The sequence below is a fragment of the Lithobates pipiens genome, unplaced genomic scaffold (genome assembly GCF_037356315.1).
Source record: "Lithobates pipiens isolate NorthernLeopardFrog02 unplaced genomic scaffold, aLitPip1_a1.2 Scaffold_55, whole genome shotgun sequence".
Taxonomy (NCBI): domain Eukaryota; kingdom Metazoa; phylum Chordata; class Amphibia; order Anura; family Ranidae; genus Lithobates; species Lithobates pipiens.
The window spans coordinates 2,387,818-2,406,247 of record NW_027507877.1 but is presented as its reverse complement, the minus strand read 5'-3'; the positions used below and the strand labels follow the sequence as shown (position 1 = coordinate 2,406,247).

Here is an 18,430-nt window from a genome sequence, read left to right as displayed (position 1 = left end):
CGCGTAAATTACACCAATCTTTACAACCTACTCATGTTTATAAATTGAAAAATGACAAGGGTAACTCTGGTCTCACACCCTAACGAAGTACTCAAAATTTTCTCATCCTTTTACCGAGATTTTATCCTCCCCCCTCGCAACCACTGCCAGACAATGTAGATGAGTGGCTGAACTCACTCCCCCCTTCCATCCCTCTCCGATTCACAGCGGACCGCACTTAACGCCCCCTGCACCGAACAGGAGGTGTTGGACACTATTAAGACACTCAAATCCTCTACAGCCCCCGGCCTGGATGGCTACACCTCCACGTATTACAAGAAATTGTCACAGATCCTGGCCTAAATTGTCCAGACTCATTAATCAGACGCTACAAGGACAGGCTCTCCCTGACGAGATATTGCATGCTAATATGACCCTGATCCCCAAACCCCATAAAGACCACTCCCTACCCCAGAATTTTAGGCCCATCTCGGTGTTAAATAATGATATTAAAATCCTAGGAAAGATATTGGCAAATAGATTGGCCCCTATTGTATGTGCCCTTGTGGGCCCGGAGCAGACTGGTTTTATCCCCAATAGGCAGATCACTGATAACATTCGTTTGGCAACGAATATCATTCAAGATGCGAACCTTTTCTCCCGTAAAGTCCTGATTTTAGGGTTGGATATCCAAAAAGCATTCGACAGTGTCCTCTGGCCCTATCTAGACCGGGTTTTGGCCAGGTTTGGTTTTGGGGGCGAATTTATTAATGGTTTTAAAGCACTGTATCATAGACCCCATACTAGGATCAAACTCCCCGGTAGTTCCTCCGAATTTTTTCCTATAAGTCGGGGCACCCGTCAGGGCTGTCCCCTATCCCCACTAATATTTGCCTTGGCTCTGGAGCCCCTCGCCAGAGCCATTACTACTAATCCGAACATAGGGGGGTACTTGAAAGAGGAAGGGGAGTACAAGCTTAGCCTTTACGCGGACGATGTCCTTTTGTTTTTACCCAATCCTTTGATAGCTCTTCCCAATCTTCTGGAGCTCTTGGGCACCTTTCACAAGCTTTCGGGCTTGGGGGTGAATATAGCCAAGTGTGCTGCCCTTCCTATCAACTTTACCCCTGCAGAAGTTTCTAATATGCGCTCATATTTTGGTCTCTCTCTCTCTAAAAGCACTATTTTATACCTAGGGGTCCATCTAGCTCCTTCCTTACCAGAAATCTATAGCGCCAACTATCCTCCGGCCTTTACAATGGTTCAGAGGTGGCTACGTTTGTGGTCGACTTTTCGCATCCCCTTGATAGGGAGGGTTGTAGCGGTTAAAATGTCTATTTTGCCGAAACTATTATATTACTTCAGGGCTCTCCCTATCTATGTGTCACGCCAAGCCCTCACCTCTCTACAACGCGATATTAACACTTTTCTCTGGCTGGGAAAGAGGCCCAGGCTGGGGAGACACCTAATGCATTGTTCACTTCTACAGGGCGGCTTGGGACTCCCGGATGTATGGCTATATTATTTAGCGCGCAGGTTGGCCCAGACGGCTCAATGGCATGCTCCAACGGTTGGTATACCGTGGTTGCAATTTGAAACTCAGTCTTTGCGGCCTTATTTCCTCCCGGGAATCCTGTGGCAGGAGAATCTCCGTCCAAGGGACTTAGCCCCTCTCAATAGCATAGTGAGCAGCTCCTTATACCTCTGGTCACTGTATAGGACTAAATTTCGACTGCGACCTAACAGGCCTACTTTGGCCTCATTTTTGGGCGATAGGAGATTCCCCCTGGCGTTTGGGTCTCCTGCTGCCTTCAGATGGTGGATCCAGAGATCTTTGGTCACTCTGCGGGGCCTTTCTGGTAGACGAGGCATCTTCACCTCCTTTTCACAACTCCAATCACAACATGAGGTACCTAGGGCCGAATTTTACAAATATCTCCAGATTAGACACTTTTTTCAAACACATTATAGTTCTTTAGACAACATCTCTAATACCCAATTTGAATCTTTATGCTATAGACACTCCAGAGACAGGGGTATTATTTCTACGGTGTACAAACACCTTCTGGAATCCCAGATGCCAGAGAAAACTAGTGCGATGTGCCTCTGGGAAACTGATCTAGACACAGTTCTCGCCTGAGGAATGGAGTGTGATGCTTGTGAATATGCATAAGTGTGCCAGATCTATGGCAGTGAAGGACACTTGTGAAGCTTCACACTCGTTGGTACCTCACCCCGGATAGGATTCACAGGTTTTACCCCATGGTTCCTGATCACTGTTTTAGGGGTTGCCCGGAAACGGGCTCTCTGATCCATATTTTCTGGAGCTGTCCCCAGCTCCAGGGGGTTTGGGATCGGGTACGCACCACGGTGTCCTCGATTGTTGGATCCGTGGTTGACTTGTCACCTGCACACTGTTTGTTGTTCGCTCCTATAACAGGGGTTTCCCGGCCCACCCAAAGGTTGATCAATACATTGTTCTGTGCTGTCCACTGGACGATAGCGCTACATTGGCGCTCGCAAGTCACCTCCTGGTCGGGGGTTCTTGGTAGGATGGACGCTATCCGTCTAATGGAACGGGTACATCACACCATTATGGACACCATGCATATCCATACTGCCAAATGGTCCGAATGGCCGGTGTGTTCCGGTCCTATGGGGGGTCCCTCCCCATATGTCCCTCAGTAGGTGATACACCGGTGTCCAGGCGGTCCCATTGAATTCTTATATTTCTACCTTTTTGATGGCTTATTCTCCTATATCTTTGATCCAGACCTGAGACTAGCACCAGCTTGGAAACAGTACTGTAGAGTATTAGCTATCTGTCTGTGAAGTCAATAGTAATAATTATTGCAAGGTTAACTTTCTATTTGTGTTTTTTATTTTCCCTTGTTTTACTAACCTTCTATTATGTACATCTTTGCACTTGATAAGCATCGTCTGGTGCATACGGTCCAGGCTGTGTACATTAATCACTTTTTTTAAAGTTCCTTGTTGGGCTTGGTCCGCTGCTGTGCCAGCAACATTTGTATGATGTGTATTTCTATTATGCTTTCCATTGATGCTGTCATGTACTTGTGTCTGTTGATCTACTTGTTTTTCTTTTACCACCAATAAAAACGTTTGTATAAAAAAAAAAAAAAAAAAAAAAGATCAAATAGTAATCTATGCGTCTGGTGCCCTGCATGTAGATTAGGGGCCGGGCGCATAGATTAGGGGGATGATACCCCTGCATGAGTGCCCGCCACTGGTAGTAGTGGTCTCCTACAGTGATTTCCAGCTTCTAAAACTGATCCTACAGGTATCGCATATACAGAATTGCATTGGTCCAAGCTGGAACTAAGAAATATCCATACCTGGAATGCAGCCTATAGCATCCACCAAGCTCATAATACAGGAGTGTGAGACAACTCCATGAATACACAAGACGTATTACAGGACTTTCCTCTAAACTCACCTCCACAAGTCTGAGCGTTGAACAGAGGAAAGTGCATCACATCGGGCGTCTCATATCCATCTCCTTCAAAGACGTAGCAGCTTTTAGTTGGAGGGTCCTCATAAAGTTCTCTGGTATTTACTGGAAAGGGAATCCGGTTATCCTTACAGTAGTCAGCTGTTCTTTTCAAAGTCTAAAGAGAAAAAAATAAATAAAATAAAATTAAATCCCCCAAAGTACATACAAAAGAAACAAAGGAAGACGAAAGGTCAACACCAAATGGCAGTTCTCAAACATAACACCGGAGAATGGAGAGTTGCATCGAATGACCATAAAATTTGGTTACCTCAAATGGATCTCCAAGACTGAAGTCAAAAGATAAAATCAGATCTACTTTGCGATGAGGAGGCAACACTAACGGGTACGGAGTATTAATTTCCAACCCGGCATCCACCAGATGGAGGAGCTTTTTATCAGAGAGGTTACTGCTTTCTGGGATTTTATCTGGAAAACAAAAAATATATTACACACAAAGAACCCCCCACACCTTTACAAATATTCTCAGGTCCCCTGCCTCTGGATTAAACAGGTAAAACTGTATACTTAACCCTCACACAAACCTTGTGAAAGTCAGTTGTAGGTTTTATTAAAGTGTCAAACAAGTTTTAAATGTAGAAGAAGAGGAGTCCATGTATAATAAAACATGTGCGCCAATGTTATGTCTTATTCACACAACAATCAGGAAGAAAAAACAAAACAAACAAAAAACCCCACACTTCCTCTATTATGTGCCACCATTAAAATTATAGGTATTGCAATTTCCATTCAAATTTGTCTGTTTGTGAACAAATACAAATCTGAATTTACAAATTATCCAAAAACATGTTGCATCTAAAACAAAAATAAAGGTTTATTATAATACAGCATTTGTCATTTCAGAAAATTCTTAACATCGGATAAATTCATATTTGTTATGTTCAGCCAAAATTTGAAAGGAAATTCCAAATAGCTAGAATTTCATATATTTTTGGATTTGCAAAAAACATTTTTGAAGTTTGAAAATCTGAACACCCAAAAATCTGAAATAAAAATTATAGGTATTGGAATTAACTTTCAAATTTGTCTGGTGAACGTAACGAATATGAATTTTCCTGAAACAAATGCCGCATCTAAATGAATCTGTAACTAACTTATAATAGTAAAACCTTTAGTATTTGTTCCATTTTGTTTAGATGCGACATAAGTGATTTTGGATAATTTGTAACTTCAGATAAAAATTTGTATTCATTATATTCACAGATAAATTTAAATGAAAACACCAATACCTATAATTTAATATTTCAGATTTTTTGGGGTTTCAAATTCATTTTGAATGTTTAGATTTTCAAATATTTTCAATTTCCCAAATTAAATTTTTTTTTTACAGAAATTCAAAAATGAGAAATTTCTGAAATTGAGCAACTTGGAACTAAATTACACGTCTAATTTTCATCCTGTGTATGTGACGGTTTGTCATCCACAGAGTGAAGCTTTTCTACATAGACCCCTTTAGTCTCTTGCATAAAAAATTTGTCTGCTTGTTTCTGAACACACATTTCTACACCTGCTTGAGATGATCTTGGCCTCCCCAATCAAAATGGCTGAAAATCCAGAACCCAGTAGAACCCCGCTCAATGAGATCAGCAGCCAGTGTGGAGCTCCTGGATGTCACACCTCTGGAGTGGAAACCACATTAGATTTTTGTCTTTACTTTGGTTCCCAGTTTTAAAGCCGTCTTGTACCCAGAGCATCAACTTAATTGAGGGCATATTAATTTCCTACATTCTTGGCTGGGCGTTTCTTGGGTAGAAGCACTTTATTGGGAGTTGCATTTTTTTTATGTTCACCAGAGTTGTCTATTTGGAAATATGTCCTTGTTCACAATAGGCATTTTATGCAGCTTCCAACATGTACTTATGAACCTTCTACCATGTGAACAAGTTCCCCACATGCTCAGGTAGGGTTTGCCATTATGGTCATTAAGGGGATGGCAAAGGGAACACTTGCTAGGGCCATAACCCTGGACCATTGTTACTGATGCCAGCACCACAGGTTTATTGGAGGTACTTTATATAGACATGTGCACACTGAAATTGTTTCGCTTGTCTGAAAAATAAAACATTTAGTTACTCTCAAAATGTGTTTATTTTGTTTAAAAAATGCATTAGTCTGAAAATCCAAAATGAAAGTTGAATCTGTCATTGAAGGCTTCTGGTGTGTCAAATGTTCCAAGATGATTCGACGGAGCAGCTAAACTGTATGACGCCGCAATCACATTGCCAGGCGAATGTTCTGCCTACAAGCTATAGTAGAATTCTAATGTTGTATAACACTAGTAATTATTACTACTAGTCAACCGACATTAGAATTCTTCTATAGCCTATGGGCGGAGCATTGGACCATAAATGTCCACTCACGGCGACTGCTTTGTAAAATCTTCTATGTCGAATAATCTTGGACTAAGTGTTAAGTTAAGCCCCGTACACACTATCAGATTGTCTGCAGAGTTTTTCCTTCAGATTTACCAAAACCATATAATATGAGGTCAAACCTTAGGAGTTTCAATGTGTATGCAATCAGGCAGGCCCTTCTACTACATGGTTTTGGTAAATCTGAAGGAAAAACTCAGCAGACAATCTGATAGTGTGTACAGGGCTTTAGGCACATTCAACCACAGGTTCAATAGACACAGATTGCTTTTGTGTTGTCGAACTGTTGTAAAAAAAAAAAAAAAAAAAAAATTTGGATCTTCAGATTCTGCACATTTGTCATCTTTTACATCAGTCCCTGCCCTCCGGGAGCTTACAACCTAAGGTCACCAACTCACATTCACACAGTAGGACCAATTTAGATAGGATTCTATTACCAGGTCTTTGGAATGTGGGAGGAAACCGGAGTACCTGGAAGGAAAGCCACACAGGCACAGGGAGAACACAAATTCCAGGTAGGTGGGGTTGTGTTTGGGATTCAAACTGGTGACCTTAGGGCTGCTAGGCAGAAGTGCTAACCTCTTAGCCACCATGTTGCCCAGGTTGGGATGCCTTCGATGACCATCGCAAAGTACAAGGCAAGAATAGTTGGTGCCCATTTCTGTAGAAGTCCGAGCATCATTTATGGCACCATCTGCATTGTTGCCTTACATTCAGGGTCACCCAGTGACTATACATGGACAATAAAGCAGCAGTGTCATACATTCAGAGGCAAAGGGGGACCCCACAGTGGAGCCCTACTCAGAGGTAGAACCTAGCTCTGGCCAAAGAAAATGTCAAGTAATAAAAGAGAAATACATTTCAAAAACAGTGAGACAGTCTGTCCAGATCCCAGAGCGAGTTTCCATGTTTGGCTCAAAATTGGGAGGAGATGTCTGTCCAGATCCCAGAGCGGTTTCTTCATCAGGTAGCCTTTGTACAGATCACCTGAACTTGGGACCTTCCACAACTGGACCAGTTTGAATCCAAAACCAGTCCCAAGGTTCCTCTTGTGGTATCCTTACCCACTAGCAGAAGGAGTAGATGCTCACACTCTTGGGCTTGTTATCTGGCATACACTTCCCTCCCCCCCACTCATTGTCATCAACTTTGAAGTTCCTGGTTAGGCTGTCAGGATAGAGGCTTACAGTGATTACAATCTTGTCCTGAATACACTTCCCGATTTAGAGGACTTTTTCTCACAATGTCACACATATGCTCACCTTTGCATTTATAGAGGAAATTGTTAGTTGTTCCCCATTCCCACATAGGAAGACACAATACAATGTTCTTCACCACTTTAGCATTATCTTTGACACCTAGAGAAAAGAGAAACATTTTCATGAAGTAACACGTGAGTTGTCAGACAAGAGAAAAACCGCACAAGTGATCCACATGTACCCCTCCAAAAATACCTTACTGGGATGCACCATCTTTATACACGATCGAAAAATAAAACATAATGCATAAATAAATCTCCATATCAATTCAATAAGCCCTTTTCAGGCATTTCAGGGGCCAAAAAGAGATTTACTGCATTAACACTGGCTTAACCCGGCCCCCTGAAAAGGGTTACAAGCAGAAAATAATGGATTGGTTTTGTATTGGCTTACCCAAGCCCAAATTACTAAGCCCCAATGATGGGAGAGGGTGTTTGGCCCCTGAAAGGCACTGGGTTTTTTCCACTATAAAAATATTGGTTTGGCGAGTCAATGGTGAAGTATCTGAGTGTTTTGGTAGATCATAAGCTTAATAGCATGCAATGCCAAGCTGCAGGTTCTAAAGCAAGAAAAATCATTTGTATGAAAGATATGGACTCCTGAGAGATATTATCTGTACAAATTTATAAGACCTCATCTGGAATATGCAGTTGAGTTTTGGGATATTGGAGAAATGGAGAATGTGTTAAGGACAACTAAACCAATAAAAGGCACGGAGAAGCTCAGCTATGGAGGAAAGATTAGAGGAATTCAATTTATTCTCTTGAGAAGTTAAGGGTGGGTCACCATGAATACATAAGGGCAGTAGCGTTGCTAGGTGGGGGCAAGGGGTGCGGGTCACACCCACCAGAGGGGTGACACCCATGGATTGCAGCACTGCTAACACCACCGCTGCCCTGATCTGCACCTCACTGTGTTAAATGGAGTGGCCTGAAGCCACCTCCTCCTCCATTTACATCCGAGGAGGAGCCCAAGGGGCACCCCGCTGTGTCTCCACGGCTGTGCTGTTCTGAGGTCTGTACTGTACACTAGTTTATTATAAGTAGATGGATGTGTGTGGGGGGTGCCTGCACTAAATGGGGGTGTTTACTGACGGGGAACAATAGTTGGTGGAGGGGTGGGTGACACTTCTGCACCAGGAAAAAAAAAACAACCCTAATGACACCACTGCATAAGGGGGGGGGGGATGTGATCATGTGATCACCATGTATAAATACATAACGGGAAAAAAAGCGCCCTGCGCCTGTCGTGCCACACACAGTCACAAATCAGGCAGTTTATGGGCAGGTGGAATTCCAGCCAACCGAGCACTCACCGAGTACGATCACCTAAAATGGCTATAAACTCTTGTGGCCTGCTTTAGCAGATCTTCCAACCCTGGGTACCCATTTAATAAATGCTGCAAAACCAAATTAGGGACATGTGCCAACTTTACCCAGCTGTCATGGTCGTCCCCGGAATTCAGTGACTTATGGAAGGCCTGCTCACGGAATCCCCGCATTGAGAACTAACCAGTATCCTTGGGCGCGCGTTGGCGCGAATGGACGCACGCGGGTGCGCAATGTTGCGAACGCGATGGTACAAACAGGTGCACGCGGTCACGAACGGCTGCACGGTTTCACGCGGGTGCGCGCAGACACTCCGTGCGACCGTTCTTGGCACCCAAAGGGCTACTTATGGAATCCGTTACTGTGCCTCTGTGCTGTCCAGTCTACAGCGTGTCCGGTTATCCTGTCTTCTGCTACCTGATTGTTCCTGATTCTTGTTACCCGGTCTGTCCCGACGTCTGCTTGCTGCCAGCCCCTGACCTCCGGCTTGTCTGACCACACTTCTGTCTCCTGTGTACCGCTGCTGCCCGCCTGTTACCGACCCGGCTTGTACCTTGACTTTGCTTCTGTTACCAGCTGTTCCAGCCTGACCGCCTGTGCCCGCTGTTTTCTGCCATCTGCTTCCAGCCTGACCATCTGTGCCTGCTGTTATCTGACCAGTCTACCGGGTGTCTACATTCCCAGCCCTCCTGAGGTTCCTCCACTACTCAAGGTCCGGACCTATCCTTCACCAGCTCGGCACTTGTGCCCTCTGAACTCTAGAACTCCTGTTCCCACTTCCAGGGATTCTCGAGCTAGAGGCTTACGAGAGGCCGCTTCCTGCATTCTGGGCTCCTATACCAGGTACGCAACACCAGCTAAGGAGGTTTGTGCCATTATCGCACACCACCATTCCTGGCTCCAGCTGCTGTGATGTGAACCACCTCTATGCCCGTCCCTGTAGAGCTGCAACAATCTCTGCTCTGGTGTGGTTCCTGTCCTCTAGACACACCGGCTGAAGCATTGCATGGCACCTTTTAGTCTGATTTATTGAATAGCACCTTGAATGCTTAGGGGGTACTAACAAAATGGGCAAACAGCCAATGTTCAGCCCAAACTCATCAGCTTATCCAACACTACTCTGGGTCAACTGTAGGTATGGGATTGTGTATATGGAGGTTTTATGTATTTTTTCTATGTGTTGAATAGATGGACTTAGTGTCTCAACCTATAGGTTATATTTGTGTAACACTTTTTGTACCGCATTTAATCGGCGTCTAACACGCGCCAAGTTTAGGAGAGAATTTTAAGTAAAGAAAACTTACATTTAAATGCCCATCTTTGCAGCCTTGCCATTTAAAAAAATGGCGCCGCCGAGCTACAGAGCGGATGTCCTGTGTATTTTGGCAGCGCTCGGTAGCTCTCGGCCATTTTCAGCCACACTCAGCAGCTTTCCAAAAGCTGCCAAGAACCGCTGAAAACCTCAATTAGTGGGGGAACAGCACATGACACGCACTCACAATTTTAAGGGGAAAAAAAACAGCATTTCCTAGAAAGAGACTTGAAAAACATTTGTTTTTACTTTTTTCTACAATTTATTCTCCTACATTCCATAAATTGTAAAACTCCCATTTAGTTTTTGCAGTTGCCATTTTATGTCGTAAGCCAGGGCTGGACTGGCCTACCGTGAAGTTTCCTGGTAGGCCGCCTGCCCTAGGGCCGCAGCTCTCCCCTCCCGTCTCCTTGTTTGTCACATACAGCAGAAGTTTTGGGCATCACGGAGCCGGGTCTGCATGTTGGCGGTGCTGTAACAAGGTCCCACCCCTCTAGACCATCTCGTGTGACAGTAGATTGAATCAGTGTTCTGCCTATTACACAAGATTGTCGGGAGGAAGACCTTGTTACAGCGCCACCGACAGACCCAGATCCATAATACACAGCACTCCCGCTGTATGAGAGATCAGCATCGGGCAACGGTGAGGCCGAACTCATCTCTTGCATCATGTCTGCAGTCTCTGGGGGGAGCCTACAGAGGATTCAAAAGTGGGAGTTCTGCCAGGATGGGGGTCATGGGAGAAGTCAGACGTGTATGGACTGGAGAAGAAACCAGAGCAGCTGACTGAGCCCTGCACGGTGCACCTGAGGAAGTGACAGCACCACCAGGCCAGTCGGGGGGGGGGGGGGGGGGTGAATACAAGAATATAAGGGGGCACTGATAAAAGTTTCCCCCTTGTTTTATTAAGCTTACCCCCTGACCTTAGTGTATTCTATGGAAGGTGGTCTCTGGTCACCAGAGTCCACCCTACATTCCTAGAGTACCTGGTGTCCCCCTTGCTTGACCAGTATGTATGCATGTATCCCTTTCATGAAGAAAAATGAGGTGATGTTGGGCTGGTATAATAATGCTATGGGGCTGGTATGACAGGTTTCCAGGGCTGGTTTTTATTCCCAGTCCGGCCCTGTTGTAAGTTCTTGGAAGAACAGCCCTCCTATCTTGTATTGCAACTGTGTGGTCTCCATTTACTATATATTGTAAAGCCTTGTACAAACTGTTGGCAGTATATAAAACCTGGACGTTAATTGTTGGGGGTTTTACAATTTGCTTTTGGCTTGAAAATTTACTAACAGAAAAATCGATCAAGTAGCAAAGATAATACACATAGTATCTCAAAAGTGATTACACCCCTCACATTTCTGTAAATATTTTGTTCTCTCTTTTCAGTTAACACTGAAGAATTTTCCAGCACTGCCTTAACCCTCTTGGGCATGGAGGTCACCAGAGCTTCACAGGTTGCCACTGGAGTCCTCCAACATCCACCAACTCCATCATGGAGGAGTGGAAGAGACCTTGCACTCCTCCACCTTCCATTTGAGGATGCCCCACAGATGCTCAATAGGATTTAGGTCTGGAGACATGCTTGGCCAGTCCATCACCTTTACCCTCAGCTTCTTTAGCAAGGCAGTGGTCGTCTTGGAGGTGTGTTTGAGCCACAGGACAGTAATCCAACACAACTCTGGAGGGTGAGAAATGATTATCTGCTTCAGTATGTCACACTACATGTGACCTTTTTAGACATAGTGCCATTTGCTGGATGTTTGGTGTGCTCCTGGACCTTTCAGAAGGGGTGGCTCCCCTTCAGACCACCTGCCCACATCTATCCATCAGAATGCATGTGCCTCCATATATTATATATTTTATAGTGTTAGGACCACAGATACCAGGGTGCCGTCATGTGGCTCACGCATGCATTTGAAAATGCATGTGGATTAAACCCCTGCTAACGCTTACTGTTAAACAGGTTTATTCGGTTGCCTGAGCTGGTGGTAAGTAGGCTTTGGTTTTTTCCTGGGCATTCCCCCGGCTTTTGCCGTTCCGAGTGGAACCTGTCCCGTTAAACCTCTGGATGGTCTTGGCCACTGTTCTGCAGCTCAGTTTCAGGGTCTTGGCAATCTTATAGCCTAGGCCATCTTTATGTGGAGCAACAATTCTTTAGATCCTCAAAGGAGTTTTGCCATGTTGACTTCCAGTGACCAGTATGAGAGAGAGAGAAAGAGCAATACCAAATGTAACACACCTGAGACCTTCAACACTAACAAGTCACATGACACCGGGGAGGGAAAATGGATAATTGAGACAATTTGGACATTCACTTTAGGGGTGTACTCACTTTTGTTGCCAGAGGTTTAGAATGGCTGTGTGTTGAGTTAGTTTGAGCGGACAGGAAATTTACACCGTTATACAAGCTGTACACTCACTACTTTACATTGTAGACAAGTGTCATTTCTTCAGTGTTGTCACATGAAAAGAGAGAAGAAAAGATTTACAGAAATGTGAGGGGTGTACTCACTTGTGAGATAATATGAGAGATTACATACAGTAGATATACTGTAGGGTGTGATTGGAGATAAATCTGATCCATGGCATTATGTTGGATGGATACATCTAAACCAGTTAAGGAATCTGCTGTGATATTTCTGGATAGAACAAGAGAACATTATTATCACCTCATCTTATAAATTGGATGGCCGGCATTACATACCTCGTATAAATTCAGACCAGGTTTTTTGTGGGATCGCTATGATAAAGTAAAACAAGATGTCATCAATATCACCCCAAAACATAATATGTACAGAAGAACAGACATTTTCCTGCATAATTTCTAATTTCTGAAATTATGTGACATTTGATAAGCGTTTCATGAAGATTGATGGGGCGTGGTCTGGCCATGAATGTAAATGGCCACTAAACATGGAGCCCCGTCCAGGATCATCTCTCTCCAGCAACCACTGAGCTTTGATAAGCCCCACTGGAAAAAAAAAAAAAAAAAAAAAAAAAAAAAGAGATACGGCACAACCTCCAACCACAACCCAACCCTGTACAATCTAAGAGGTTGATCGATTTCTTTCCTGGGTTTGGCAGAGAGGAAGCACAAGATGGTGGGGAGGACAGCATGGAACATAGCCCCTCTCCTGCAGACAATATCCCTCCTCTGCACCCGACAGCTCCAGTATAGACCCACAAAGGGGAGCCCCAGACATCACAGGAGAGACCTGCAACCTCCCCTACAGCATCTTCTCTAATGCTGCGTACACATGACCGGACTTTGATGGACTAGGTCCGACGGTCTTCCCGATGGACAAATGAACAGACTTGGCCACACACAATCACACCAAAGTCCAACGAATTTGAACACGATGACGTACGACCGACTAGAATAAGGAAGTCCATAGCCAATATCTACCCTAGCGTCGGATTCTCTCTGTAGGACTAGCATACACACAAGCGGATTTCTTGATCGGAACTAAACCCAGTTCCTGAAAAAAAAAAAAAAAAGGTTCCTAAAGTCTGATTCTTTTGGTCCGATGGAGCCCACACAAAGGATCGAATTGTCCAAGCTTTGCTGTTGAAAATTCCAGTCATGTGTACATGGCAAAAGGCTCTCTAATGTCTCACACTATTGCCAAAAGTATCAGAACACCCCTCCAAATGATTGGAGTCAAGTGTTCCAAACACCTCCATGGACACAGGTGTATAAAAGCCAAGCACCTAGGCATGCAGATGGCTTCTACAAACATTTGTGTAAGAATGGGTCACTCAGGGCAGGGGCAGACTGATCATTGGGCCACTCGGCACTGCACGAGGGCCCCATCAGGGTTGCCAGCTTAAGTAAAACCAGGGACAGTATGTAAAAGTTTGTTTACATTCGTCTCTGAAATGTCCCTTACTGACATCCTTTTGGTCTAAATATCCGAGATTATTGCTGCCCCACCTCTCCAGTACTGTGTGTGTTTGTGTTTACTGTGTGGCCCTATAATTTGATTACCTGGGGGCCCCATAATCTTCTATTGCCCGGAGGCCCCATGAGTTGTCAGTCCACCCCTGTCTCAGGGGCTCAGTGAATTCAAGAGAGTGGAACCGCGATAGAATTTCACAGGTGACAACCTATCCATGAGATTTCCCAACTGCTAACTAGTCAGTTAGTGGTATTATAAACAAAGTGAAAGCAACTGGGATTAACAATGAAGTGGTAGGCCATGTAAAATGATAGAGCGGGGTCAGCACATGCTGAAGCTCACAGTGCGCAGAAGTTGCCAACTGTCTGCAGAGTCAATAGATAGATTCAGAGATGTGGTGGAGTCCATACCTGGATGGGTTATGGTGGGTGGTCATAATGTTATCTCATCCATTATCTGATCAGTGTATGGAAGAAGATGAAGTCTCCTTACCTTCCTTTATACCAGTAACCTGACTCTGGACTCTTCTGCAGCTTCCTGGATAAAATGAATGGAAACAAAATTAGTGAAAATTGTGCATATAATACCGAGAATAAGATATCTGTGTGACTCGGGTGTGATAGGATCAAGGTGTGCTTTTAAAAAGGGCATAATTAAAAAGCAGTTTTTTTTCCAAATTAATTTTTATTAAATAGTATTTAAATTCTGCAGTATTTCTATACACCTCAACAATGTCTATGTATAAAAAAAGTCCACAACACAGATCCACACTGCTCCAATGAAGCTTATTCTGTTATATAAGCCCCATCCTATCGGCCAGAATGTGGCATCTGATGTTAAATACCACAATCTTGAAAGAATCTGAGTTTTGGCCATTAGATGGCGCTAATGATTATAGGCAATGGTTCTAAAACACAGAATACGGCATATTTCATTGAAGCTGTGTAAATTTGGGTCACAATCGGATAATTTTTTTTATACATTAGACCCCATAATGTTTACTAGGAATGTCATGGATTATTAAAATTGCAGTATAGCTACAGGATGACATCACTGAAATGACAGATCACCGTATCCTTCATTACCATCACTGAGGAGGTTTTTGACAGTTTTTCTGACCAAACTAGCTGTAAAATTCTTTACATAAACCAACCACAGCGCCTTTCTCTGCCCTGAAGGGGCGGGTTCAAGACCCCCTGCACTCACAGGATGTCCTCAGTGTCACAGATTGAATGAAGCTGGGGGTGTCATTCTACCTGGTAGACTAGGGGCATCTAGTGGGGGGAAAAAAAAAAAAAAAAAAAAAAAAAAGTATTACTGCAGGACACAAAACTGCAGAGAAGTATTGCCGAGGGAGTTTTTCACCAAGAGTTTTAGCAGGAACATGGGGAACAGTTCCGGCACCTCCAGCACTGAATTTATGAAATGGCAAGGGGTGCTGGAGGAACAATTATTGCTGGGAGGGGAGGATTACTGTATAGGGAAGGGTCCATAGTCACTGCTGGGAGTATATTTGCTGAGAGGGTTGCTAGCTATGGGTGGGCTTTACTGCTTTTTTTTGTTTGTTTTGTTTTTTGTTTTTTTTCCCCCCCATTAAAAAGGAAGAACTTGCACTCATCTTATTCCTCTCTCCGGTGACTTTTTTTTGGGGGGGGGGGGGGGGGGGTTACCCGTTTGACAACTAGCCTCCCCTAGAGATGTTCATCCCTTCTCCCCCCACCACGCCATTCAGGAAGCGCTGCACACTTCACACATGCACAGTAGAGACCCAGCTGTGACTCCACAAGGCTTCACTGTCGGGTTCCCTTATCAGCAATGGCGGCAGCACCCGATGGAAACATCAGCTGGGGTGCCGACATCACTGGATTCCAGGACAGGCAAGTCTGTATTCTCTATAAGGGGTGGTACTGGGAGCAGAACCAAGGGATGAGGCTTGGAGGTGGGACCATTAAGGACAAAGTGGGGTGAAGCTTGGAATTGTAATTTTCAAGATACATTTAAAGCCCATAGTACCTTGCTGCCTGTAAATATCTGGAATTCCTCAGACAGATCAAAAATGATCTACCACTTTGTTTCCCCCCCCCTTTGATTATAATGGAGATTGTATTTATTTTGTTTGTTTTTGCCAAACACACAGCCACTTACTTTTGAAGATTCTCACACATCCATCTTTTACTGTTAGGAAGAGAAGAGAGGTCAGAGAACGGCATTAGTAACATCCAGATCTACAAACACAACTTCTATATGTAGGTGAATGGAGGAGATCAGAGGAGGAGATCCCGAGGGAGGAAATGTTCCATCGTTGTTGAATTGCTTCCAAAAAGCCATTTCTCCAGTCATCGAATGTACAAAGAATTATTAGTATGAATGTTCAAGCAAACATGCATAAGAACATTGGGTCACAAATCTACTAGTGTATAGCCAGCTTTAGCAGTGCCCCAGTCTGATGTGCTCCACACTTCACAGAAGAGTAATCAGCGGTGATGGAGAAGCATCGTGACCCGAAAAATAGTAAAGAGCACCGGCTTACAGCAGCCAAGTGACTCCAATACGGTTGGGGAGTTCACATCCAGCAGAGCTTCCCCAGATCATTGTAACTGACTGGAAGATAAGGAGCCACACACCAGCCATGAGCCCAGTCACCATGTATAGAGGATCAGACTTCTGACTAAAGCTGTGGAAGGGAGAAACATGTTGGGAGGTGTGGCTTTAGGAGGAGACAAGCTGAAGCCAATCCTCTATATATAGAGACTGGAATGGTTGCTAGCATGTAGAAGAGGAGGAACCACAACCCAGAAATCAGCCCAGTCACCACGTATAGAGGATCTGACCTTTGAATAAACCCAAACAAGGGTGAAACATTGGGAAGTGTGGTTTTAGGGAGGAGACAAGGTGAAGTTAATCCTCTATATAGGTTTATTGGGCTAATTGGTAGTGTGCTAGAAGACAAGGAGCCGCACACTAGCAATTAACATGTTCAGAGGATCATACCTCTGACTAAACTCATGGGAGGGTGAAACATGGAGGCTGGAATTCTGCCCTGTGACTCAGTCTCCAAAGGGAGGGGGGAATCATGATCTGCTCCATTATGATAGTACATGTTGGCATTCATGGTTCCCTCAATGAACTGTAGGTCCCCAGGGCCGGCAGCACTCATGCAGACCCAGACCATAACACTCCCACCACCATGCTTGACTTTAGGCAAGATACTTGTGTCTTTGTAATGCTCACCTGGTTGACACCATCTGAACCAAATAAGTTCCTTGGTCTCAGACGACAGGACTTGGTTCCAGTAATCCAGGTCCTTAGTTTGCTTGTCTTCAGCAAACAGTTTATAGGCTCTCGTGCATCATCTTTACAAGAGGCCTCCTTCTGGGATGACAGCCATGCAGATCAATTTGATGCAGTGTGTTGTGTATGGTCTAAGCACTGACAGGCTGACCCCCCCCCCCCCCCCCCACCCCTTAAACCTCTGCAGCATTCCTCACAGCACTCATACGTCTATTTTTCAAAGACAACCTATGGATCTGACTGAGCACATGACCTCAACTTCTTTGGTTGACCATGGTGAGGCCTGTTCTGAGTAGCCTGTCCTGTTAAACAGCTGTATGGTCTTGGCCACCGTGCTGCAGCTCAACTTTAGGGTCTTGGCAATCTTAAAGCCTAGGCCATCTTTATGTAGAGCAACAATTCTTTAGATCCTCAAAAGGTGTTTTTCTGCCATGTTGAATCTCCATTGACCAGTGAGAGCCATACCACCAAATTTAATACAACTGCGACCTAACACTAATGAGTCACATGACACCAGGGAGGGAAAATGGCTAATTGGGCCCAATTTGGACATTCACTTAGGGGTGTACTCACTTTTGTTGCCAGCAGTTTAGACATTAAATGGCTGTGTGTTGAGTTTGGGGGGGGGGGGGGGGGGAGGAATAGGAAATTCACAGTTATACAAGCTGTACACTCACTACTTTACATTGTAGACAAGTGTCATTTCTTCAGTGTTGTCACATGAAGAGATAGAAGAAAAGATTTACAGAAATGTGAGGGGTGTACTCACATGTGAGATATGAGAGATTACATACAGTAGATATACTGTAGGGTGTGATTGGAGATAAATCTGATCCATGGCATTATGTTGGATGGATACATCTAAACCAGTTAAGGAATCTGCTGTGATATTTCTGGTGTAAGGGATCTTCCCGGGGTAGGGTGTGTTTGGACACAGTTCACAGCAGACTTGGAATTTATGAAGCAGATCTTGGCGTTTATTCGTGGTACAAACAGTCCAGCAAACAAAATATACAGCAACACCGTGCTTTCTAAGTACAACAAAAATAAAAGTCCTAGCCCGGCTGGGCGCTTACTAACAGGTTCTTCTCACCTATCTGACACTTACAAACACAGCGTCTTTCGCCTGGATATCGCAGGGTGAGTTTTAGCTCCAGCAGTGGCTGTGCTTGCAGCTTCCTTCAACACACAGATTGTTCATTCCCTGGCTGAGAAGCAATCACCTGCAGACCCTGCAGAGCCTTTAGCTTCCCAGGCTAATTAGGATCAAAGCTCACCTGATCCCAAACCCAGAACTGGATCGGGGGATGTGGAATGACAGGTCCCTCTACCAAACCTACCTGCCATTCCATATAAACCCAGGCCCGGCAAAATTAAATAACAACTCAGCAGCATATCGCTGCTGAGAAACTGATCCATCCTGGATTTACCATCTCACACTGTGTAGCAACCTAG

General features: G+C 44.4%; 1 protein-coding gene across 1 annotated transcript in view; it reads right to left on the bottom strand.

The window, feature by feature from the left end:
• Window positions 1-18,430, bottom strand: part of LOC143957714 (cytosolic phospholipase A2 gamma-like) — a 121,259-nt gene that overhangs the window by 13,509 nt on the left and 89,320 nt on the right. The window contains exons 13-18 of the mRNA XM_077467408.1: window positions 15,830-15,859; window positions 14,177-14,221; window positions 12,490-12,525; window positions 7,146-7,241; window positions 3,762-3,919; window positions 3,437-3,608 (exon numbers count right to left, since the gene is read on the bottom strand). Of these exons, the coding sequence (XP_077323534.1) occupies window positions 3,437-3,608; window positions 3,762-3,919; window positions 7,146-7,241; window positions 12,490-12,525; window positions 14,177-14,221; window positions 15,830-15,859 (537 nt within the window). The remainder of the gene's footprint in view (window positions 1-3,436; window positions 3,609-3,761; window positions 3,920-7,145; window positions 7,242-12,489; window positions 12,526-14,176; window positions 14,222-15,829; window positions 15,860-18,430) is intronic.